General features: G+C 35.5%; 4 protein-coding genes across 12 annotated transcripts; all 4 read left to right on the top strand.

Annotated features, from left to right (window-relative positions):
- The first annotated feature begins 3,548 nt into the window (after positions 1 to 3,548).
- On the top strand, positions 3,549 to 4,442 carry gja11 (gap junction protein, alpha 11). Its single transcript, XM_051645427.1, has one exon. The coding sequence runs from the start codon at positions 3,549 to 3,551 to the stop codon at positions 4,440 to 4,442; it is 894 nt and encodes a 297-aa protein (XP_051501387.1).
- A 2,115-nt stretch (positions 4,443 to 6,557) lies between these two features.
- Positions 6,558 to 9,927, top strand: gja13.1 (gap junction protein alpha 13.1). The gene is made up of 2 exons (XM_051645428.1): positions 6,558 to 6,703; positions 7,435 to 9,927. Exon 2 carries the CDS (start codon positions 7,457 to 7,459, stop codon positions 8,324 to 8,326), a length of 870 nt encoding a protein of 289 aa, XP_051501388.1. The 5' UTR covers positions 6,558 to 6,703; positions 7,435 to 7,456; the 3' UTR covers positions 8,327 to 9,927.
- Positions 9,928 to 10,782: 855 nt separating this feature from the next.
- On the top strand, positions 10,783 to 14,751 carry LOC127410262 (gap junction Cx32.2 protein-like). Of its 4 annotated transcripts, none has more exons than XM_051645436.1 (3): positions 10,783 to 10,877; positions 11,421 to 11,491; positions 12,265 to 14,751. In XM_051645436.1, the coding sequence occupies exon 3, from the start codon at positions 12,299 to 12,301 to the stop codon at positions 12,971 to 12,973; it is 675 nt and encodes a 224-aa protein (XP_051501396.1). In that variant the 5' UTR covers positions 10,783 to 10,877; positions 11,421 to 11,491; positions 12,265 to 12,298; the 3' UTR covers positions 12,974 to 14,751. The 4 variants fall into 4 exon arrangements, with proteins under 4 accessions (XP_051501396.1, XP_051501398.1, XP_051501399.1 ...); XM_051645438.1 differs by having other exon boundaries at positions 12,233 to 14,751; XM_051645439.1 differs by lacking the exon at positions 10,783 to 10,877 and adding an exon at positions 10,891 to 10,988 and having other exon boundaries at positions 12,233 to 14,751.
- A 5,810-nt stretch (positions 14,752 to 20,561) lies between these two features.
- Positions 20,562 to 26,305, top strand: LOC127410261 (gap junction Cx32.2 protein-like). 6 transcript variants are annotated; one of them, XM_051645434.1, is made up of 3 exons: positions 20,562 to 20,721; positions 21,214 to 21,278; positions 24,632 to 26,305. In XM_051645434.1, exon 3 carries the CDS (start codon positions 24,654 to 24,656, stop codon positions 25,401 to 25,403), a length of 750 nt encoding a protein of 249 aa, XP_051501394.1. In that variant the 5' UTR covers positions 20,562 to 20,721; positions 21,214 to 21,278; positions 24,632 to 24,653; the 3' UTR covers positions 25,404 to 26,305. The 6 variants fall into 6 exon arrangements, with proteins under 6 accessions (XP_051501394.1, XP_051501393.1, XP_051501390.1 ...); XM_051645433.1 differs by having other exon boundaries at positions 21,214 to 24,095; XM_051645430.1 differs by having other exon boundaries at positions 20,562 to 20,807.
- Positions 26,306 to 26,317: the final 12 nt, after the last annotated feature.

Here is a 26,317-nt window from a genome sequence, read left to right as displayed (position 1 = left end):
TGCTTTTGGCAGTGTGGGCAGGTGCCAAATCCTGCTGGAAAATGAAATCAGCATCTTTAAAAAGCTGGTCAGCAGAAGGAAGCATGAAGTGCTCCAAAATTTCTTGGTAAACGGGTGCAGTGACTTTGGTTTTCAAAAAACACAATGGACCAACACCAGCAGATGACATTGCACCCCAAATCATCACAGACTGTGGAAACTTAACACTGGACTTCAAGCAACTTGGGCTATGAGCTTCTCCACCCTTCCTCCAGACTCTAGGACCTTGGTTTCCAAATGAAATACAAAACTTGCTCTCATCTGAAAAGAGGACTTTGGACCACTGGGCAACAGTCCAGTTCTTCTTCTCCTTAGCCCAGGTAAGATGCCTCTGACGTTGTCTGTGGTTCAGGAGTGGCTTAACAAGAGGAATACGACAACTGTAGCCAAATTCCTTGACATGTCTGTGTGTGGTGGCTCTTGATGCCTTGACCCCAGCCTCAGTCCATTCCTTGTGAAGTTCACCCAAATTCTTGAATCGATTTTGCTTGACAATCCTCATAAGGCTGCGGTTCTCTCGGTTGGTTGTGCATCTTTTTCTTCCACACTTTTTCCTTCCACTCAACTTTCTGTTAACATGCTTGGATACAGCACTCTGTGAACAGCCAGCTTCTTTGGCAATGAATGTTTGTGGCTTACCCTCCTTGTGAAGGGTGTCAATGATTGTCTTCTGGACAACTGTCAGATCAGCAGTCTTCCCCATGATTGTGTAGCCTAGTGAACCAAACTGAGAGACCATTTTGAAGGCTCAGGAAACCTTTGCAGGTGTTTTGAGTTGATTAGCTGATTGGCATGTCACCATATTCTAATTTTTTGAGATAGTGAATTGGTGGGTTTTTGTTAAATATGAGCCAAAATCATCACAATTAAAAGAACCAAAGACTTAAACTACTTCAGTCTGTGTGCATTGAATTTATTTAATACACGAGTTTCACAATTTGAGTTGAATTACTGAAATAAATGAACTTTTCCATGACATTCTAATTTATTGAGATGCACCTGTATATGTGTTTTACATGTGTTGCAATATATCAGATTTCTGTATGGTAATCTTCATTTCAAAAACCAAAGTTAGACCGAAAGCAATGGAAATTTCATTCTTATGCAGATTATGAAAACACATCAAGCTGAGATGAAGAAGGGAAACAGTATTGTCATTGTCACTATCAATGTTTTGGGTTTAAGAAGACTAAAAACCTTGGTTCCCACCAATGCTATTGAAAAGAGCCTGAAATCTGTCTCCTTTACAATAAGCACAATATTCGTAAACCCTTTGATAGTCAGACCTCGCAAAAAATATGAAAACTAATGATGTGAATTGCCCTCACGAAACACAAGAAGAGCTAATTTCTGAAGGCTGAAGGGGTTGCAACAATGCCCTTCAGGCGTGATTATATTCAAAATATGGCACAGCCTCCAGTGCCTTACCATTTTTATAAAGCGGTTACCACATATGAAAAAATTAAGGACACAAATGTTCATTAAAATGTTTTAAGTTGTAAGCAAAATCATTAAATGCCAACCTTTCTGCCAGAGAATATAGTCCCTGACAGTAAAATTTAAACAACGTTGTTAGGCAACAAGAATGACTGTCAACTGTGTGTGCCATGGAGTGATACAAATAGAAGTTCGGTGAAGAGGTCAGAGCTGTGCTTTCTCATGAATAAAGCACGGATGTTGACCAATCAGCATCCAGGACCAGAATTAAAATTGGCCCTCATAATCAGAAACAATTTCTGTTACTGCTCATAAAAACATTCTTAAAGGATTAGTTCACCTAAAAATGAAAATTCAGCATTGTTTACTCACCCCTGTGTTGTTATAACCCTATATGACTTTCTTTCTTTTTCTTAACAAAAAGGGAGATCTTCTTAAAAAAAATTGTGATTTATGGTGACTATCTCTTCAAGATTCAAAAGAAGGCAAAAGTATAATTGAAATTATTTATAAATATAAATTATTCCATGAGACTGATGATTGTTATGAAAGCATACGATAAGGTTTGGTGAGAAACAAACCAAAATCTAATGTATTATTTAGTGAAACTGTTCACTGACCATTGATCTCCTGTGTGCGTTCATGAGAGCAACAGTTCATGCTGCCCCCTCACGACAATGGGGTGTTCAAGCGAAAACTCATTTTGTTTATCTAAAAACAGTTCCTCCACAGCAGTAGCGACAACAGAGCACAACACATCTGCAAAATAGACAGAGAACAGAACTTATTAAAAATATATGAAGAGTTAGTAGTCGAAAAATTGATGCATTTCTATGCCTAGCCTTATTTTTTATTTAATTCTTTTAACAATTTTTTTGGACCGGTGCCAGTTCACAGCTGACGGAGTTCTGGGAAATAGAAATAAGAAATTGACAGAATGTACCGTCGTTCGTCACTGCTGGTTAGGACAAAAACTCTGATAACCATAGAAACTATACCTATTATCGAGTTTCGTTTCCCGTCAGTTTAGGACACGGTGAGACTGTGACTGCCTGTAGCCTCCTTTATGTTTCTGTTTGATTTCTGAGTTCTCCATTCAAAAAAAATAAGGCTGGACATAGAAATTCATAAATTCTTCAACTACAAACCCTTCAGACATGTTTAGTAAGTTCTGTTCTCAGTTTTGTGTGCAGCTGTGTTGTGTTCTGTTGTCGATCTACCACTATGGAGGACCAGTTTTTTAGATAAACAAAATTAATTTTCGCTTGACTGCCCCATTGTCGTGAGGGGGCTGGTGAACTTTTGCTCTCATGCCCTATCATGAACGCGCACAGGCGATCAACAGTCAGTGAACAGTTTCCCAAAATAATACATTAGAGTTTGGTTTGTTTTGCACCAAACCTTATCGTATGCTTTCATAACAATCATGAGTCTCATCGACAAATTTAGTAGATTTCTGAATAATACTTTTGCATTCTTTTGAAGCTTGAAGAGGTGGTCACCATAAACTGCCATTGTATGATATCACTGAGCACATTTTTTTTTTTTCCAAATTTCTTCCTTTGTGTTAAGAAAATAAATTAAGTCATATAGGGGTGTGTAAACAAAAATCAAGTTTTCATTTTTGGGTGAACTATCGCTTAAGGTAAATTTGTCGCATTGAATTTAATGCAACAATTAAATAAGAAGGATTTTACGCATGACACTCAAATGCATTCTGCTTGTGTTTCATGAATGAGTCAGTGATTGTGTAAAAATGTATGAAAACAAATTAGGCCTCATTCGTGAAACAGAAGCAGAAGACATTACTGTGTAAATAGTTCATAAATCCATTTTTGCGGAAATTGTTTTTGGAAATTTAAATTTAATTGAATGCAGCATGCAAGAATGGTTTTATGAACAATTTACACAAATTTGTTCTGCTCGTTTTTCATTAATGATGTCCAGTATGTGCAAAGTATGTGTAAACATTTTTATAACATATATATATATATTTCTCTTGTGTTGCTACTGAATCACTCTTTATCAACCAAATCTTTAATTTCAGGAATTCAGATAAAGAAAACCTAAAGATGGGTGAATGGGACTTCCTTGGGAGACTTCTGGATCGAGTCCAGACACACTCAACAGTGGTGGGGAAAATCTGGCTCACCGTCCTGTTTGTGTTTAGGATTCTAGTCCTTGGTGCCGGTGCCGAGAGAGTCTGGGGCGACGAGCAGTCGGACTTCATCTGCAACACGGAGCAGCCAGGGTGCGAGAACGTGTGTTATGACATAGCGTTCCCTATCTCTCACATTCGCTTCTGGGTTCTGCAGATCATTTCCGTGTCCACACCAACTCTAGCCTACCTGGGCCATGTTGTCCACATCATACATGTCGAGAAGAAAGTCAGAGTGATGTTGAAGAAAGAGCTTCAGAACAAGCAAATCAGTCTGTTCCTCAGGAAAGGCTACAAACTCCCTAAATACAGCAGCGACAATGGGAAGATCAGTATTCGAGGGTGTCTACTAAGGAGCTACATTCTGAGCTTGCTTTGTAAGATACTTCTAGAAGTTGGGTTCATCTTTGGCCAGTACTATCTGTATGGCTTTACTCTTCAGGCCCAATATGTTTGTGCTCGTTTTCCATGTCCTCACAAGGTGGATTGCTTCTTGTCAAGACCAACTGAGAAAAGCATCTTCATTTGGTTCATGCTGGTGGTGGCCTGCGTCTCTTTACTCTTGAATGTCATTGAGATCTTATACCTGTTTGTCAAGAAGGTCAACGAGTGTCTTAACCGCAAGCAGGACTATACCGTCACTCCCGTGACCCCGGATGTCAACAGAAAGGACAAAAATAAAGATCAGGTGATCCAGAACTGGATGAATCATGAGCTGGAGCTTCAGAAGAGGGAACTTGGCAATGAGGCCACAAAGAGCGTGGCGTCAGAGGACCACAGAGCTGACATGCAAGAGGTCCATATCTGATCAACAAGTCTCTGTACACAAGGTCTTTCACACGGTCAACTTGAGCAAACAGCCATTGGACCAAGTGACTCGTGTCTGGTTGAGACACCCCAATCCAACATCTGACAACTCCCATGCTTGCTGTTTTGTCCTTGAGAATTTCCATTGAAGTTTTATACAAAGTACACTTTACTTTGACCCTTTGTTTAACACATCAATACTGCCCTGCTGAAGTGTTTACTGAAAATAAATTGGTTTTGTTTTTCATTTTAGTCTGAAATCATACTGTTGTGTTTTGTTGTAGCAAATTTCATGTCAAAATTGTGTTATGTAAACTGTTTTTATCAATTGTTTCACATTTATCAAGCTGATTACATTTTGATTGAATTTAGTTTCTGTTAAAAAAAATGAATCAGTCCTCTCACTTTTTGTCCTTTAGAATTTCAGTTGAAGTTTCAAATAAGTACACTACACTATTGATATTATATTAATGAAAAAGTCTGCTGAAAAATTACCTGCTCTCATTTTTTATTTTAGTCTGAAATTATACTTCTGAGTTCATGTGTATAGCAATAAATGTCAAACTTCAAAATTGTGTCTTGTTAACTGTTTTACTGTCTGTTGCTACCTTCATCAAGCCGATTAAATGTAAATACTGATTGAATTGAATTTCTGTTCCAAAAAATGTTTAATAGTTTTTCTACTGTATTGTACATTAGAAGTTCCACTGAAGTTTGAAATAATGCTCTGACTTGTCCCTTCGTTTCTTTTTTTTTCTTTTTCAATTCCCAATGCGCTCTAAGTCCCCATGGTGGCGTATTGGCTCGCCTCAATCTGGGTGGCAGAGGACGAATCTCAGTTGCCTCCGCATCTGAGACCGTCAATCCGCACATCTTTTCATGTGGCTTGTTAAGTGCGTTACCGCGGAGACCTAGCACATGTGGAGGCTTCACGCTATTCTCCGTGGCATCCACGCACAACTCACCAAGCGCTCAACCGAGAGCAAGAACCACATTATAGCGACCACAAGGAGGTTAACCCAACATGATTATACCCACTCTAGCAACCGGGCCAACTGGTTGCTTAGGAAGCCTGACTGGAGTCACTCATGCCCTGGATTCGAACTTGCGACTCCAGGTGTGGTAGTCAGCGTCTTTACTTGCTGAGCAACCTAGGCTCCCCGTCCCTCAGTTTCTTTAAAAAAAAAAAGCACAATTAGGGTTCAAATGAGCCACTTACAATGGAAGTGAACGGGCCAATCCGTAAACTTTAAAATGCTCACTTTTTCAAACGCATAGCCACAAGACAAAAACAATTTGAATGTTAACATGATTTTAGTGTGATAAAGTCACTTACAAATCTTTTTGTGTAAAGTTGAATCCAGTTCTACAACTGTGTTGTCATGATGACATAATGCCGTAAACCCTAAAACCCTTAAAAACAACTATTTAAACAACTTTACATTTAATACACAAGGCTTAGCAGAATAATTAATGTACCTGTAAGTGCTTTCATAAAATTAAACGCTTCATATTTTTGCCTTTAAACCCTAAAAAAATTGGCCCCATTAACTTCTATTGTAAGTGCCTCACTGTAACTTCATTTCTTGCCCTTTAAAAAAAAAGAAGGGATGCAAATGCTGTCGATTGAGCTTAATTTGTTTTGAACCTGGAATAATCCTTGAACAAATTAAGAATACTGTATATTGCTGAAACGGTTGCTAAAAATGACCTAGTTTCATTTTTCATTTTAGCCTCAAATCTTTTGCTTTTCATTGTAATGCAAGGTTCAATAAACCTCAAAATCTGTGTCATGAAAACTATGCTTTTGTCAGCTGCTACATATTCATCAAACTCATTAAATTAAAATTTTGATTGAATTTAGGATGTTCCAAAAAATGAGATGGTTTACTTGTAGTTTGGAATAAGAAGAATTAAATAATAATAATAATAATAATAATAACAATAATAATGACATCACTATGATTTACATAATATGATTACTTAATAGCTGATAGATGTTTACGTTTAATTACGTGGGTCAGAACACTGAGTGTGGTACAAACTGGTACAAAAGGACCTTTCAATCATTAATGTGACACTCCTCTACATGCATTCAAGATCCAGTCATTTTCGTCTGCTTACCCTCAGACAACGTGACAGTCGGGCATATTCAGCAATTGCACAATCTCAGCAAAGCCAAAAAATCAAGGTTCAACTATTGTTGGCTATCATTTGGTATGTGGCTTAGTTTCTATCAGGAAGAGGTGTACTTCGCTAAAGGTAAGCTGTAAATCAATATTTCATATTCTTTTCAATTACACATTTTTCAAGTTAGTCTACAGCATAATGCTATGTTTGTGCCATCAGAGGAGAGTGTTTAAGAATAATTAGAATGAATGCAAATTAGAATGAATCAAGACTGCAATCATGCTAAGTGCCCAATTAATTACAGCTAATTAACGAGCGTTCTCATTGTACTGTACAGTACCTCTAAAGCTTGAGTAACAAATTCTTCGTTGCTTAAAAAAAAATTGTTGTTTTAAACCAAAATTTGTTCTCTTAAACACTTACCAGTAGCCAGAGATATTTCTTATTCCATGATTCAGATCTAAGACAGTAAAGTTGTTTTCTAATGCTATGCAAACCTTTATATTTTGTATCAATATTAGCTTTTTTTTTTTCACTTTTGCTTGTACCATATGTTCATGTATTACAATCAATAATCTGTTAATAATGTTTCTTATAGTCCTTGAATCTGTGTTAATGTTTACTCTACAATTTGGTATGCTTTTCTTTATAAATGTTTTTGGACTCAATAACAACTAAACTTGTCTGAAGGACTTATTAATTATTTATTAAGTCTAATAACTGGTGGTCTTAAGGGGGTGGTCTTAGTATGTTGTTAATGAAGCCAGTCCTTTAAAAGCTTATTGATTAGATGAGATATAAAATGGACTTTGCCTTTCACCTGTTCTCCTTCCCTTTCTTATTATTCCCTGGTTTTTTTATAGGAACGTCTGAGCGTCAATAAACATGGGAGACTGGGGATTTCTCTCAGCTTTGCTAGACAAGGTGCAGTCCCACTCCACCGTCATAGGCAAAATATGGATGAGCGTTCTCTTCATCTTCAGAATCCTGGTGCTAGGAGCGGCAGCCGAGAGCGTATGGGGTGACGAACAGTCTAGTTTGGTTTGTAACACATTGCAACCTGGTTGCGAGAACGTGTGCTACGACTGGCAGTTTCCCATCTCCCACATTCGCTTCTGGGTCATGCAGATCATCTTTGTGTCCACTCCGACCTTGGTCTACCTCGGTCATGCAGTGCAAGTCATTCACCAAGAAAAAAAACTCAGGGAGAAGATACAAATTCTTGGTGAGGGCAACATGTTGAAGACACCTAAATACACAGACGAAAGGGGCCACATCAAGATTAAGGGAAATCTGCTTGGCAGCTATTTGACCCAGCTGTTCTTCAAAATCATCCTGGAGATTGCTTTTATTATCGGACAGTATTATTTATATGGGTTTATTATGGTCGCTAAATTTACTTGTTCCCAATCCCCTTGCCCCTACACCGTTGAATGTTTCATGTCCCGTCCCACAGAGAAGACCATCTTTATTATATTTATGCTGGTGGTAGCTTGTGTGTCTCTTGTATTGAATGTAATAGAGGTGTTCTACCTGTTGTGCACCAAGGTGGGATGTCGGTCCAACAAGCGACAGACACATAATATTAATTCGGCAAAAAATCCTGCCAAACTTTCATCTTCTTGGCAGCCAAAGTTGAGCGCTGAGGACGCTCTGAAGCAAAACAAGCTGAACATGCAGTTCGAAAGTGGGCAGAGTCTTGGAGGAAGTTTGGATGGGGCAAAAGAGGAAAAACAATTGCTGGCAGACCATTAGAAGTTAACTTTTGTATCCCAGAGAAGTCCTCACTAATCCATTTCAGTTTTCGTTTTCAAAAGTCTTCACTTTCGGTGGAGGCAAACTTTTTTGTGTGGATGAGAGGAATAAATGCAGCAAAATGTATGCATTTTCAAAGGAATACCTTTTAGTGTGGACGTCGCCTCAAATAAACCTTGAAATTGTACAAATTCTAATAGGTTTTAAAGATCCTATGAAATCAAATTGGAGGCTTTTGTGGCTTTTAGTCCATGTCTGGTAGTCCAGGTCATCAATATGCTAGTGTACTTCTAACAGTTCACAAAAATGTACTTTTAGAATATAAATATGCATTTAAAAATGCACAGTCTCTCCCTTTTGGGAAAATGGACCAAAATTATTAATGACTCATACTGCACTCCAGGCCTGGTTCCAGATCAAAATCACTGAGGGTGCTTCTGAATTTTGTGGGGGTGCTCTAGTAGTAAAAGTGAAGACACAATAAAGCATCATCTGTATAAAAATAGTACCAAATACCAGGCTTTTAGTGAACACTAGGAGGTAAATTTTTTTCACACTTAAACTAGGCTAACATTTAGTAGTATGAATACATTATTAAACTATTGAAATAAAAATATTATATAGGGCATGACCATGTTTCCAACTTAGTATAACAGGTGATGTAAAACCATGAAAATTTATAATATAATGATTTCCACATGACTTTTATTAAGTCTTTAAGGAATGAAAGAATGAAGCAGCAGGCAAACGATATTCTTTATATAAGTACAATTCTGACGATGTGGATGTAAAAAATAATTTTGATGAACTCACAGTTTTATATATAAATAACACTGCCTTTGTTTATAAATGTTTTGGAGAAAAAAAATTACAATGATTTGTGCTATGTTTTCTACATGCTGTATGAATGCAGCGATGTATTAAGAAGTCCTCAGTTGAGGGTGCTTTAACATCCATTTTAGGGTGCTTAGCTCATATTGCCCAATCAATTGCTTTCTTGAATGAGAATGACCCTCCCCCTAATACCAACTGCCTCTGGCTAGCAAGTAGCAAATTATGGTTAATGGCTGTGATGCATCTAAAAACCTATAGGCTATTTAAAAAAAGGGATGGTCCCTTTGATGTGTGCCACCCAAAATACCTTTTTCGTCAACACAGGAAAGAAAACTGTGCTTGTGAAGTGACTTCTTCGGGTCTTTAAGAGAAAAATCTCTCCATTTATTTTTTTACTTATTGTCTAGTATTTACTGACACACTTGATCACTGAGACAGATTGCATTATTAAAAAAAATTTTGTGATTGCACAATGCATGTTTTTGCTTTTAATTGGATGGTTTTGATGTACTTTGTCAATAAATACTTAGTGTTATGTGATGTATTTTGAGTAAATATGTATTAAGAGTCACTGAATACTGTACGCATGTCTTCTGTGTTTTGATGTTGTCATTTTCATTTTTTCCTCCACATTCATTTGTTGCAATTTAGACAAATTATAGTGATGTTTATTCTGAATGTAAACTCCATCAGAACTGGTTTTGGTGATGTTTAAGAACAGAATGTAGGACAATTTCCTTGTTTGAAATAAAACTTTTGAAAAGAAACCAATTTCTTTTATCATGAGATTATCCATTTCAAAAACACATATGATGGCAGCCTTCTGTGTTGCCAATAATTTTATTTAATACTACTATTCAAAACACACTCTTTCAAAACTATTCAAAAAAAGCTGTTTCGTTCTTCTGCTTCTTTGTACTTCATTCAAGAATGCAAATAACAGTTATATTACACCTATGTTGATTTTACCAACCTATCCCAAATATGGACATGCTGCTGATTTACCATGTGTAGTTTCATGACATTTAAAAAAAATTCTAAAACACAAGTTTAGTAAATTCACCTGATATAGCTGGTATTTAATTATTTTGCGTCCAAATCATTTCAAAACCTTTGCTGTACAACTGCAACCAATGTTCTTATGTGGTTATTTTTATCTACTGTACTTGATACAAAATAACTACAGCTCAGGTCTGATGTAAACCCTAAAGCTCAAACACTGAAGGAATTCTTTTTTATAAAAGCTATTGTGCATGTCAAGGGAATGTTTAATGCCCCCTTTTTCTGTTTAATGCACAATATTCCTTGTTTTTAGAAATTATTAATCAAATCTATGGAAAATCAAAACGCTGTGTCAAGCCATGTCAATGAATTGCACTTTGAAGTGTACAGTATTTTCTGTATTTATATGCATGAGTACGTGAGAATACAAGTGCAAAGACAGATCTTGTCTCACATTTATGTACCTATGCTAGACAGAACTGTAACATGATTAATAATTAACTTCAGGCTCAATTTTATCCTGTTATCCCAAATATGGCCACGCCACTTTAATCATTTGTAGACGTCAAGAGGAACGTGACAGCAAACCACACACACACACAAAAGATTGTGAAATTACACTGAACTGAAGTCCAATCTATACACTTGATGCATGGCATTTAATCGTTGGGCAACATAGTCAATCAGGACCAGATTGAGACGCAAGTTGCCCTAGGTAAAAAAAGATTTTCCTGTGTGGTTCTTGATATTGATTGTTGAATAGATAATGGTATTACTGTGTTAAGTTTACTGTGGCTAAGAGGGTGAGATTCTAACAAACTAGCAGGTAACTAAACTGATTACAATTTAACAATGTTGCATTGTTCAGTTATGCGGAGGGATTTTGGTAATTTACTGACTGTTAACCATTCACTTTTTCCAATTTGTTTGCTTGATCAAAAAAGTAAGACATTCATTGTAAAACACTGTTGAGTAGCTCGAGGGTTGCATTGTGAAACAGCTGCCTACTAATGAATCATTTTCTTTACCTCGCTCAAATTTAAACTTTAATATAATGTTTCACAGCTTGGCATTATTTGTTTCAAATATTTCTTTAAGGATATGAATATTCAATATAGTCAACAAGGAAACAATATGCTGTGTTGTGAACTTATGAGTTATGGAACAATGTTTGACAATTCAAAATGTCTTATGGAAACATATTTACGTTTAAAACAAATTTGTGCTTTTAACTCGTGTCTTATTTGCTTTGTCTTAGATTTTAACGTACAGCTGCACTTAAACCCATCTTATACTCTGTACATCGGATTATTATTGCAGTCCATCAAGGTATTCTGGTTACCTTATCTTTGTTTAGATCATTTTTTAAATTATTACTTAGACCACAAGCTATATTGTATGAAGTGCAAATGTGGAGTTGTTACCTCAAGGAGCTATTGCTACCTAATCTGACCGTCAAAAATGACATTTTTTTATACAACTTAATATAGTCAAGTTGATTCAGTCATAATAAATAATATATCTGACTGATAACACTTAATGTTGGTATACACTGAAGATAATGTGCTTTATGTTGTTACATCTAAATTGACTGTTTAATTAAAGTCTAAAAATTTATTTAACAACCTGAATGCATTAGGTTACTCCAACAAAACTAATTTTAAGGATAAGATCAGTTAGAATTAGCTCCTTAAGGTGGCAGGTCACTGTTTTTTACAGTGTACAACAAAAATGTATCATTAATTAGCATTGAAAACTTTGGTAATACATTAGTTAATATGAACTAACAATGAGCAATGGTTTTTCAGCACCTATTAATTTTGGTTAATGTTCATTTCAACATATACTAATAGATTTTGTTAATTAAAAGTTTTATATGTTAACACTACAGTAGTTAATGCATTATGAACTAACATGAACTGACAATGAACAGTTGTGTTTTTATAAATGAACATTAACCAAGATTAATATCTGCTTTAAAAATATATTGGTCATTGTTAGTTTCTGATACCTGATACATTACCTTACATATTGAACCCTATTTTAAAGTATTACCATTTGACTTTTAAGAGAGCCAGACAAATCGTGGCTTTCTTTCTCAGTTCTCTAGGCAGAGAAGGTTGAAGAAGCACAAGTATGGGAGAATGGGGCTTCCTCTCCAAGCTGTTGGACAAAGTGCAGTCTCACTCCACAGTCATCGGGAAGGTGTGGCTCACTGTACTCTTTGTCTTCAGGATCATGGTTCTCGGGGCCGGAGCAGAAAAGGTGTGGAGTGATGAACAATCAAAATTGGTCTGCAACACGAAGCAGCCAGGTTGTAAGAACGTGTGCTACGATCACACCTTTCCAATCTCCCACATTCGCTTCTGGGTTCTCCAGATCATCTTTGTGTCCACACCAACACTCCTGTACTTCGGTCACGTTCTGCATGTCCTCCACAAGGAAAAGAAACTGTGTCAGCTTGCCGAAAGCCAGACTGAGACTAAAGGCCTCAAACATCCCAAATATACTGATGATCATGGAAAAGTTATAATCAAGGGGCAATTGTTAGGCAGTTACCTGGCCAGTCTGATTTTTAAGATCTTGCTTGAGGCTGCGTTTATTGTAGGCCAGTACTATATTTACGGTTTTGTAATGATCCCTAAAATAGAATGCTCCCAGTCTCCTTGTCCTCACACTGTAGAGTGTTTCATGTCTAGACCTACAGAGAAGACAATTTTTATCATCTTTATGCTAGTAATGGCATGTGTTTCTCTGCTGCTGAATGTGGTAGAGATGTTCTACCTGATTTGCCGCAGGTCAAAGAAATAATATGAAGCGTAGAGTTCATTCCCCCAAGACTTAAATGTATCCAAAATGCACATTACAGGTATGGCAAGCTCTAAAAAAATTTGAGGCAAAAAAAGAAAAAGAAAAAAGAATGGGTTCACCCAAAAATTTTAATTCTGTCATTATTTGCTCACCCTCATGTTGTTCCAAACCCATATTACTCACTTTTTTCTGTGGAACACAAAATATTTGTATTTTTTTTCAGAAGATCTCCACACATCTTTTTGCCATATAATGAAAGTGAATAGTGACTCTGGGCTGTCAAGCTCCATAAAGAACAAAAAGTAAATAATGTTATTTAAAAATGAGTTAATAATGACATAATTTTCATTTTTTGGGGGTGATTTATTCCTTGTGCTGTTAAAGATACAGTAGCTAAATAAATCTTGTCTCAGAATGTTATAATTGATATTTGGACCTGTATTTGAAAAGTATTTAAATTTTGTTATAAGTTTGCACAATTTCAGTTTCCTGTTGTATGATTATTTGTATTTTGGACAATGTTTTGCGAGAATGTTTTTGTGAGTTGCAAGAATGAATGCTGGTGGATATCTGTCAATCCATATGGTATTTCAGGTAATTTTATAAAGATTTAACACTTGCCTCCATGGTATGATAAGGTAATGACTTATCACATGACTTTCAGTTATCTTATCATATGACAGTTTTGAGACACTCTTTATCTACTACCAAAACAGAACAGTAACAAGACTTGTCACCCATGTAGTTCCAAACTTCCAAGACTTCCTTTCTTCCATGGAACACAAGAGGAGATGTTAGGCAGAATGTTAGCCTCAGTCACCATTCACTTTTATTGCATCTTTTCGATTCAGTAGAAGTGAATGGTGACTGAGACTAACATTCTATTTTTCACCTCCTCTTGTGATCCATAGAAGAAAACAAGTACTATGGATTTGGAACAACATGAGGCTAGAGTGAATGATGACATAATTTTCTTCTTACTCTGTTAATTTAAAATGTAACCCATGGAGGTCAGTGTGGAACTGTACATGAGATCAGTGTTAGTATTTGAAGTTACTTGTCTTAGTAGGCCCCTGCTGTTAAATCATACTAATTCTTGCACTAGTAGATTTTGCTGTAAATTTAAACCATTGCCTTGTGAACTGGTGTTAAAATGTGAAAATAATCTGTTGAAACACTCATTGTAAATAATGTAATTGTTTTTCTTAAACATTTCAATCTGTGATACAGAGTCTGTTTATTTTATTTTTTATAAAGTATTGCTTACCTAATGATGTATGTGGAGACATATATTTTATTATTGAGAAATGTAAGCGCTCTAATGAAACACTGATGGAAATACTTTAGTGGAAGCGCATAAATAAATAAAAATGGGTAACACTTTACAAAATATTCCATTCATTAACATTGGTTAATCCATTAGGTATCATGAACTAACAATGTACAACATATCTTTTACAGCATTTATCAATCTTTGTTAATGTTAGTTAATAAAATAAATAAATAAATAAATAAATACAATTGTCATTGTTATTTCATGTTAGTTCATAGTGCATAAACTAATGTTAACATATAAAAAATGTATTACTATATTTTGAAATAAACATTACCCTGCTGTAAAAGTATTGTTCATTGTTAGTTCATGTTAACTTGTTAACAAATGGGACCTTTTTGTGAAGTGTTACCTAAAAATCTTTCAGAAAATGCACTTGTAATGGTGAAAACACATAACGTGGAATAAAGTTTTACCTTCATTACTGCTAGAACAGTGCTGACCTAAGAAGTTAAAAATAAACCTATTTTAAGTTGATAAAAGACCTTTATAAATTGTCACCTATATATTTTAAAACAAATGTTTTTGTCATGCACAACTGGAATTGCTATGATTGTTTACTTATGTTATAAATACAATCCCCTAACTCTACCCCCTACTCCTAAACCTAATCCTCATGGAAACCTTTTGGCATTTTTACATTTAAATATATATATATATATATATGTTTTTTATGCCGTTTGAATTATGATGACACTAGGGGTATCCTCATAACCACATTTATAGCATAATACCCTTGTAATTACTAGTGTGTAACCTAAATATAGTTCCTCGTAAACCACAAAAACCAACTCACTCACACACACACAGACAGACACACACACGTGTATATAATAGTAATATAATTATTCTAAACATTAAATATTATAAATGTGAGGTGTATTATTTTGACAAAATGTTTAAACATTTTGTCTTTTTGGCAACCAGTGCCATTTCAGCAGTGCTGTAAAATTTTGCCCAAATTTAGCTTTGTGGTCTATAGGCGCCACCAAGAGGTAGTAAGGAGTGAGAGACATGAAAGGCTACAAATATTTTTTTTGATTAACTTTTGACAGTTTATTCCACTTTTAAAATTTAGAAACATGTAACCATTTATCTTGCACCTTAAGAACAGTCTTGTTTGTTGTTTTTATGTGTATTATTTACATTTGCACATATGATCACTTATATAATGCTAAAATAGGCTACTACAGATAACAATCATGCAGTAGGCTATATAAAAAATATTTTTACACATGAATCTACCTAAATTTTCAGCTTAAAAGGCCTTGTATTAAAATGTATTGGCTTGATTAATTATGAAAATGGTTTGATCAAATTATTATAAAGAGTTTTAAAAAATATTGTAGTTTTGTACAAAACTACAATAGGTAAATGTGTTTTATGTCAGGGGGATCTATCACATTTCTGGTATAAACAACAACAACAACAACATCAACAACAACATTGCTTCCATAAAATATTATGAAAATCAGTGCATGACTTTATTTGAGGCCTAATAGAGTGTTAATAGCAGTCAAACAAATTGTCTGTTCATTGGTATTGCACATCTTTGTTAATCTGAATCATTACAAAAGCAGTTACATTAAAGCTTACATTACAGGTCAGTGTTTTGCTCTAACAATAATGAAATTAATAGACAGCAAAAGACAGACTATGAGTTTATTTTAGCAAAATGCTTCAGAGGAGGTTATTGTTTGTTTATCGATCACTAGGCTCTTTCTGTGCTTGGCTCTTTGACCCATCAGATAGAATATTTCTCCTATATTCAAAACTAAAGACATACACAATATTACAAGCTTGAACACAATGAAGACGCTCTTTTCGGTTGGACGGGATGTAAAACAATGCAGGCCAACCTCAGAGCAAGGTTTTGCAAAACAGTCTATCTGTTTAGGCATCCAAAGGCCAATTAAATGGTACTGGCCCACAATAGAACCTGCTTCAAAAACAATGGTCACAAAAAGACTCATCATATAACAACAAAGAAGGCTCCCTTTGTAGTAAACCTTCCCGTTGTTGTCATCAGTGTACTTTGGTAGTTTGACGCCCCTTCTCTCAGTCTGGTTTTGTAAATTTGTCCTCGTAAACCAGAAAAACCAACTCACACACACACACACACACACACACACACACACATATGTTGGTACAGCTATCATTATGAGGACTCTCCATAGACATAATGATTTTTATACTGTACGAACTATAGATTCTGTCCCTTAACCCTAACCCTACCCCTAAACCTAACCCTCACAAAAAACTTTCTGCATTTTTACATTTTCAATAAAACATAATTTAGTATGTTTTTTTAAGTGATTTGAATTATGGGGACACTAGAAATGTCCTCATAAAGCACATTTATAGCATAATACCTTTGTAATTACCAGTTTGTAACCTAAAAAGAAAAATGTCCTTGTAAACCACCCAAACCCCCAAACACCAAAAAAAATAAGATTAACCAAATCAATACATCGTCTAGCTCTGACTCAAGACGTTTTGCAATACATGAAAATTCTAAACCCAGAAATGTCACCACTCACATGTTATGTGATGAAATACTCATTTCAAAATACTTTTTTCTAAATCAAAAAAGTGCATAGCACAGTGTCAAAAGAAAAAATCTGACCGTTTGCACTGTGTTCAAAATGTGTTTGTATTTGTTTTTTATTAAAGAACCACCAGTCAAAAGTTTAGGATCCAGGCATTAGGGAGGCCAGCAGAGAATGCTCCCCCTGCAGTCCCCCAGGTACACTATACTGTAAAAAGGCACCGTCCTTAATCCGAGGCCCTGACTCGCTGTGGTCATTAAGAATCCAAGGGCGCTTCTCGTAAAGAATAGTGGTGTTATCTCAGTATCCTGGCCAAATTCCCCCCATGGGCCCTTAACAATCATGGCCTCCGAATAATCCCCATCCATAAATTGGCAATATCACTCTACTTTCTCCTCTCCACCAACAGCTGGTGAGCAGTGAGCGTACAGGTGCATTATGGCTGCCGTCGCATCATCAGGGTGGATGCTGCACACTGGTGGTGGTTGAGGAGAGTCCCCTATTAACGATGTGCTTTGATTGTTATGTCAGAAAAAAAGCGCTATATAAATGTAACGTATAGTCATACAACTCATAATGTTGATCGAGAATTTTGTAATTTATGCATTAAAAAAAAGGCTAATTTTAAGAATATTAAATACTAGATTTAGTTCAGATTTTTCAAACATTTTTGGGTCAATTACATTATTTCTATTTGTTTTATTTGATAGTTGTTAATATTATTGGAAAATAGTAATAATAAAAAATGTGTGGCAGTGTAGCTCTTACTACGACATCCAAAGCATGTTAGTTTTAATTTATAGCCAGGGTTTTGAAAGAGTCAGACTTGAAATTTTTAGACATTTCATATTAATATATGTGTCTCACCAGAATTCAAACATTTGCCTGACATTTCTAGTATATGAAAACACAGTATTACTCTGTTAATGCCACAGAGACCTATAAATGTATAAACAAACAAACAAACGTCTTGGTAAATATGTGATTAAATAAATATGCATGAACTATTTCTAATTGTCTTGTACAGTTGGCAACATTACACCACAAAATATTTCTACATTCTCCACATAAATTATAATTATAAGAGAAAATGGTAATACAAGGTTTTTATCTTTATAGACTGTGGTTGTTCTCTCTGTCTCACTGTTGAAAGAGGACATAGAACACATGAAAGGACATAGGTTAGACTATGCAATGCACAACAACCAGTCTGCACTCTTAGGCGTGTTAATAAAGCTTCCTCATCCCAACCATCCTTTTATTTCTTTTTTTAGTTGTATTTTTTAATGATGCAAGCCATTAAGAGAAGACAATGTCCATCTGCGCGGATGTGTATGTTGTCTTTATGGTTGTCATGAGTGGGCGACCAGATATCAGAGGAGAAAAGCTTCTCTTTTGCTGCTGTCATTGCTTGACTGCTAACGTTTAGGTGCGTCTGAAAGAACATTGATGGCATAGCTAATAACTTGAATGCTCCATATCTGTTCTTTGCTCTGGATAAACAAAACTAGCCTAACCCTATTAATGTCACAAATACCATCCAAAATTTGTAAAACTACCCATGGATACATGGGAGCTCAAATGGCCAACCCAGAGGGTTGAGGTGGAAATTATTATTTATAAAACACTGAATGCAGTTTATAGTGGTCAAACAAATTCTTTACAATTCTGAATTGTAGCCATACTCATAGAAAGGGACATGTTTATAGAAAGCTATACTTCTTTACTTCTGCCATCAATTTTTTGAAACCATTTGGTTTCTTGAAAGTTGAAGTGTAAAAACTCTACAGCACTATAGCCTCACTGAAAATAATTCCAAAAGTATGCTAATGATTATTTTCAGACAGGTTTTCCTGAGCACTCCTCCCATCTACCATTGGTTGTGCAAACAGATAGTCCCACCCCAAACTCACACCATTGGTTTAGTAAATGCTGCTATGTTGGGATGGTCAGGATGCTCAAACAAACAGAGTGCCATAGAAACTCAGTGTAACACCTTTTAGGGAAATCAGCCTACAAATGACTTATAGTTGTCTCTACGTATTAAGCCATGATAGGAGTAATTATTTTAAGTTTTTTTTTTTTATTTTATTTTTTTTAATTACATTTAAAAAAATGAGCTTTTACTTTTAGTCCATATCTAGTTGTACTATGTACTATGTTGTACATTATGTGTAGTAAAGTGGTAGGTAAATCCAAACATAATAATCTGACATCCAGAAAACAGGGCCATGAACATTTATATATATATATATATATATATATATATATATATATATATATATATATATATATATATATACTATATCACATGTGTTATATGGCCTTATCGGTGTCTTATACAAGTAAGCAGAGATTAACCGGAAGGTCAAGTCAGGCTAAAAGTTCACTGTATATATGTTTCATTGTCCACAGATCTGCTTCCCACGCAATTACACATGAACAAGAATTCAAATACGTGTGAAATAATGATAAATGAAAGCCTCCTTAATGCTGAAAAAAGGGTCCTGAGTTTGCAAAAATACAGATATTGCACAAGGCTTATACATGAATTAAAATCAAGTATTTGTTAAGCTCAATGTATGCTTTTTTATGCACATAATTAAAATCTTTGGTCACACTTTATATTAGGTGGCTTTAACTACTATGTACTTACATTAAATACATCCTAGACTATGTATTTACTGTGTAACTATATGTTGTTCTGCAAAATTCCCACATTTGCTTCTACTGAGGTTGAGGTACAGGTAGGTTTAGGAGTAAGGATAGGGTTTGGACTTAGAGTTATGTTTTGGGGTAAGGGCTGGGTTAGGGTTAGGGGTAAAGTTAATAGTGTAACTACAAATTTAATTTAATGCAAGTACTTTAAATGTAATTACAATGCAACAACATATATGTAGAGTATAACATAGTAAGGTATAATATGGTATACCACAGCACAGTACAGTATAGCATAGTAGAGTGCAGTATAGTATATTTTAGCAGCATGGCACAGTACAGTACAATATACAGTGCACAGCACAAATTAGTATAGTAAAATACAGTACAGTGCAATATAGTATACTGTAATATAGTATAGCACAGTATAATATGGTATGGTATAATGCATTACAGTACAGAGCAGCATATATATACATTACATTTATGCATTTGGTAGACGCTTTTATCCAAAGCAACTTACAGTGCACTTATTGCAGGGACAGTCCCCCTGGAGCAACCTGGAGTTAAGTGCCTTGCTCAAGGTCACAATGGTGGTGGCTGTGAGGATCGAACCGGTTACCAGTTGTATGCTTTAGCCCACTACGCCACCACCACTCTACTACTCAGCATAGTATAGTATAGTATAGTATAGTATAGTAGTGAACCTTTGAATGGCAGTGTTTACAAGGACAATCCCCCTGCTGTAAAACAGAGTTAAATGCCCTGCTCCTGTGCACGACAGTGATTGTAATTTCTTATGGGGCACAAGCCAGCATTCTTTGAATAACCAGCCCTAAACTTTACTCACTACACCACACCACCACCACAATCAACACTTTCACCCAGCGATATAATCAAGATTGATGATGCAGGCAAATTTCACTAATGTGTGAATGTATGCAACTAGATATAAAAAAAGAGAAGTTAAATTATCTGGTTTAAACTAGTTTTCTTCTATCATGCTGGGTGGAGCATCCTGTGACCCAACAGATACAGATAAATCACAATTCATACAAGATGACTGATCGAAAAAATCGAGTCTCGACTGAGAGTCTGTCACCTCGCTGATAATTAGGCTACAGATATTTCAGGTTTTAACGGCAGCGTTGTTATTGAATGATCTTAGAATCTCAGAATCTTAAAACAAGCTGATCAAGGAAAAACATGTATGTTATTTTTCTTTTTCTTTCAAGCATTATTACTAGTAGTACTTGTTTTCTGTGAAAGTTTACATTAGCAGCCATTTGTCCAGGTAAGAATATTTTGAGATATTTTTGAAATATTATTTAAAAATGTCATGTATTCTATATAGGCTATAACTTATTGTCAGATATATTCAAGCAATATATATATATATATATATATATATATATATATATATATATATATATATATATATATATATATATATATATATATGATGACGAGTTATTTATTTATTTATTTATTTATTTTATTTTTTTTTGCATTTTATTAAATTACGGAAATAGCTTGATTCTGTCTGTAACACTATGTGAAGTAACAGAGAAAAAAGTCTTTGTTTCAGATCACCAAAATCAGTAAACAAAAAAACAATTTCCTTGTTGTTTTTTATTTGTTTGTGTCTGTGTGTTTGTGTTTGTTTATCTCTAATCCATAGCTATGTCATATTTCTACAGGGTGGTGACAGATTTTATTAAACCCACAAGGCATCTAAAAGTTTTTTTCTCCATAGCAATCATTGGTGAGTCAAAATTGGTAAGATATGATGGGGCCTTTATATGAATTGTTTATCGTGAATATTTTTGGGAAGTGAACACAGCAGCAAAATCATTTTCAGTTTGTGGCTGTCTATGTATAAGATCTGAGGAAAACTGTCTATTGCCATAACTGCCTGTGTGCGTGTTCCAAATTCCATATTACTCAATGAATGAATGAAGTATGAATAAAAGTGAGTGATGAACACACATTACAATGACAAATGAGTGTTATTGAAATTCATAATTATTTAATTAATTAAAATAATTATTTTGTAGGTTAGTATTGTTGTCTTTTTTTGTATAGCTTGATTAAAAGTTGGGCTCAGCAGTACACAGTATGATATGCTTTGTTGTCATTTGTGGGGAAATGCTTATGATGCTAAAATACTGTGCAGGGCTGAAGTTTCTTAGTAGAATTAGTAGAATTGTAGACATGGAAATTTTAATTAAGGATAATTAGACTTGTTCTGGTCGTGAATGACTGCTTTTGGTTTAATGCAATTACAGTGTACCTAAAAGATGGTTATTTGGCGCCATCTACACGGCTTGCAGAAATTGTCAATAAACGAATCAATAAATTAATCTGAACAAATCTTTTTGGTGAACGGAATCAAACATGTCCGTGGGGATATAATACATTATTTAACTATTCCCTTTTATTCATTTAAAAATCACAGCAACGTTTCGATCAGAATGATCTTTGTCAGGCACACATCAATAGGCAACACATCAATTTAAGTACATTTGTTACAACCAAACACATCATTATGTTCACCTGATAATAATCAGGGTCAATAACTTAATGAGAACAATTAATTAGAGTTCAAACGTCAGCAAATTATACACCAGTCTCCCACAATTGCAAACAATTCACAAACATCAGTGAATCACATGATTGTAAATTTAAGTAAAAACGTTTAAACAGCAAATATCAGATACAGGTCAAAGTACAAAAAAAAAAAAAAAAAAGGTACAAAGGTAAAAGTTATCCCAAAAAGTCACAGGATGGATATCAAAATCCAAGGAGTACACAACAACCTGACTATAGATCAAAGAAAAGCTGAACTGGAAATAAAAAAAATGATAAAACTTTTATAGTAAAAACAGCAGAAAGGGTTGCTCCATTGTAGTTATGAATTTTTCTGATTATGATCAAGAAGTGAAACGACCATTGAGTGACAATGTATTTTATCAAAAATTGAATTCTGATCCCACCAAGGTTTTTATGACTGAGATTCATGAATACTTGCAACATTGTTTGGATGGGGGTGAGATAACAAAACAGGAGTTTACTTTCATGAAGTTTGATCACCCAAATTCCCAAGTTATTTATATACTTCCAAAAATACATCAAAATCTTGAAAAGCCTCCAGGAAGACCCATTATCTCTGGGATTGGGTCTCTTACTGAGAAATTTTGACCTTTGTTGATTAAAACCTATTGTGTCTTCATTACCCTCTTTTGCTATGGATTCAATTGACATGATTAAGATCTTGAAAACTAATGAATTGTCTGATGATATATTATTCGCCACCTTTGATGCTGAGTCTCATTATACTAACATACCACACTAGGGAGGCATTGAAGCTATTGATGCTTTAAGAAATCCACATCAAAACAAAAGACCAAGTATTGACTGAATCAAAACATTAACCAATTTGGTGCTAACAAAATATTTTTTTTTTTAGACACAAGATGACTTTTTTCAGGTACAGCCATGGGAAACACTATGGCACCAAATTATGCCAATTTGTATGTGGGTTAATTTGGACAAAAACACATTTTCAATTGTTCTCAGAATCCGTTCTTTTCGCATATAAGACTCTGGCGTAGGTACATTGTAGACAACATTGTGGTCTGGTACTGAAAATGAACTGCTGCAGTTTCAGCACTTTCTTAATGCAAGTGATGAACATCTTCGATTTACTGTCAATTTTGACTCATCCCAAATTAATTTTCTTGATATTTTGATTATTAGGGATGGCGATTTCTACAGATCTGAACAGAAAACTGACTGATCGTAAACACTCCCGTACACTCCTGCATGGACAAAGTTATCATTCTACCCCTCTGAAGCGTAGTTTGCCTATTAGTCAATTTAATCGTATATGTCATATTTGTAGCTCTAATGAGTCTTACGCACTACAAAGCATTGACTTAACGAAAAGAGTTAGAGAGAGAGGTTATAACGAAAATTGGATACAGTCCACTGTAAGGAGATTTGAAAATAAAAATCAGGACGTATGCTTAACCACAAATCAGGTTAAATCTGATGAAAATAAAGTTGTTTGCTCGTTCCAATACTCCCCTATTTGTACAGACTTAAAGGTGCACTCAGTAATTCTAAGCAAATATCTCCTCACAGTCTGCTAGCTGTCCGTTCTGTGGGTGGGCTGAAAAAACACCTAGGATTTGTATACAGCCCTGGTTCTGTAAATGGGACAAAAACAAAATGGATCAGACTGATCCACACAACACTACTCCAACCAATCAGCAACAGGGTGTGGTTCTTGCACGTGCACAGGATGGGGGGTGGGGGCAGGGGGCGAGAGGGAAATTCATTAGAAGAGCAATGGCAAATCTGGCTGATGCAAACTTTCTAAACTCCAAGGAGGACAAATGGCTGAGAAACAGACCAAGAGAAAAAGGTCAGACGAATATAAACTAAAAAAGAAGGATTACGATAAGTTGAGGGCTAGGAGCCGCGTCAACATCGGCGAGGCTGTTCAGCGGTGGAGAGACCTCCGAGAGGTAAAAGGCTTGAAGATGGATGCAGAAGTTGCTCTTTTTCTTCTCGATAGGTGGGTAACATAAATTGTTTCACAGAACCCGTATATGCTGTTGTTGTGATGTTAGATTTAGTAGCAGGAGGGTTGTGAGTGTCTGGAGCTGGGGCGGACCTTCCAAAGGAGCACTGAAGGGAGGGGTGTGTTTGTTTTGGCAGTTGAGTTCGAATATTAACAGTGTTTCTTAGGAATCGCTGAGTGCACCTTTAAAGAAGATTGTCAACAAACACTGGTACATTTTAAATTCAGATCCCGTTCTTTGTTATGTTTTTAAAGAGTCACCTAGATTTGTATATAAACGTCCCCCTAAGATTCATAATCATGTCATGAGAGCTGATTTGCCTATTGACCGTCCCACTCATTTTTTGTCATCTATCCCATTTGGCAATTATAGTTGTGGTCACTGTGCCCAATGCAGTTTTACCGTTAAAACTAATGTTTTACTCAGTGTGACATACTTTCTTCATCAGTGCTTTCTCTTAAAAAAATCCACTCATCACATTTGCAGTGGTTCTATAGATGTTTTAAAATTATGACAATTTACCCTCCAGGAAACCCTGAGCAACTGAGAACATGGGAGACTGGGGATTTCTCTCGGCTTTACTGGAAAAGGTGCAGTCCCACTCCACTGTGATCGGCAAAATATGGATGACTGTCCTCTTCATCTTCAGAATCATGGTTTTGGGAGCCGGAGCAGAGAGCGTTTGGGGTGACGAGCGATCTCACTTAGTATGCAACACTCAAACACCTGGTTGCGAAAATGTGTGCTACGACTGGAAGTTCCCCATTTCACATATTCGTTTCTGGGTGATGCAGATCATCTTCATATCTACTCCAACTTTGGTGTATCTGGGCCATGTGGTGCACGTTATTCATCAAGAGAACAAATTGAGAGAGGAGCTGAAAAGGAACCCAGTTGCAAAGTCACCGAAATACTCGGATGAAAAGGGCAAAGTCATTATTAAAGGCAGCATGCTGGGTAGCTACTTGACTCAACTGTTTATTAAGATCCTATTAGAAGTTGCTTTTATCGTTGGACAGTATTATCTGTATGGATTACTCATGCAGCATAAGTTCCATTGTGACCAAAAACCCTGTCCAGTTGTGACTGAGTGTTTCATGTCTAGACCCACTGAGAAAAACATCTTCATGGTTTTCATGCTGGTTGTAGCATGTGTTTCTCTGGCTTTAAATGTTCTAGAAATATTCTATTTGTTTTGTAAGAGGATAACTAGGAAAAAACACAAAAATAGAGAGATAATGTATACTCACGAATCCAGATATCCTTTGCCGCTTTCTGTAGAACTTGAACCTGTTAATTGAATGAGACACAATGAGCTAAACATGGCCCTTCAAAACAAGTGGGACCAAAGCAACGTTGGCCTTGATGGGGCCAGACCTCAGCTTAAGATTCTGTCAACGTACTAATAAAGTCTAGCATGCATATCAATAAGTTATAGGAAAATACATACTTCCAATGTAATCAACACTATCATTATAAGTCAATGTTACACTTAGCCTATATTTAAATTCACTTTATTTTACTGTACACTAGATGGTGCTGTAATATTTAACAATTTGCTCACACACTGACTCACCTGTCATTACAAGGACAGTGATTTCTTTTTCTCTCTGTCACGCCAATAAAAAGTAACACTAACAGATCAAAAATATATTTAAAAAGCCTTTATTGTCAATGGCTATAACAATAAGAGTTAAAAACAGTGGAAAAAAGAGGGCTGCAAACCTACACGTATCAGCAAAAAGCCTTCTTCAGGGTGCAGCCTACAACACAATTAGGTTTGCAGCCCTCTTTACCCCACTGTTTTTAACTCTTATTGTTATAGCCATTGACAATAAAGGTTTTTTAACTATATTTTTGATATGGGGGTGTGCCTTGATTTTCCCTTTTTTTTTTTGTTTTTTTTTTTGGATTATTATTTCCTCATTCAAGAGCACCTTTAAATATTTTTTAAAGAACTTTGGAGCATACCGGATTTTGTTTTTTGAATAAAATGTAACAATTTAAATAACGCACTCAACTATTATTACACTGTTCTTCCTGCATTATTGGTAAACACAGAAACTCGAAAGATGTTCAACCAAAGTTTTTTTGTGCTCTCACCAAGTAAAAACACTGAGAATATGTAGATAATGAATGATTGCTTTACTATAATGTATAATGATCTCTTAATGTATGCCAAATAAATCCAGGTTTAATTTGCTTTTAATTGTAT

This window comes from Myxocyprinus asiaticus, chromosome 19 (assembly GCF_019703515.2).
Source record: "Myxocyprinus asiaticus isolate MX2 ecotype Aquarium Trade chromosome 19, UBuf_Myxa_2, whole genome shotgun sequence".
Classification (NCBI taxonomy): domain Eukaryota; kingdom Metazoa; phylum Chordata; class Actinopteri; order Cypriniformes; family Catostomidae; genus Myxocyprinus; species Myxocyprinus asiaticus.
Note: the sequence above shows the minus strand (reverse complement) of the source record. Positions and strands in the feature narration are given on the sequence as shown.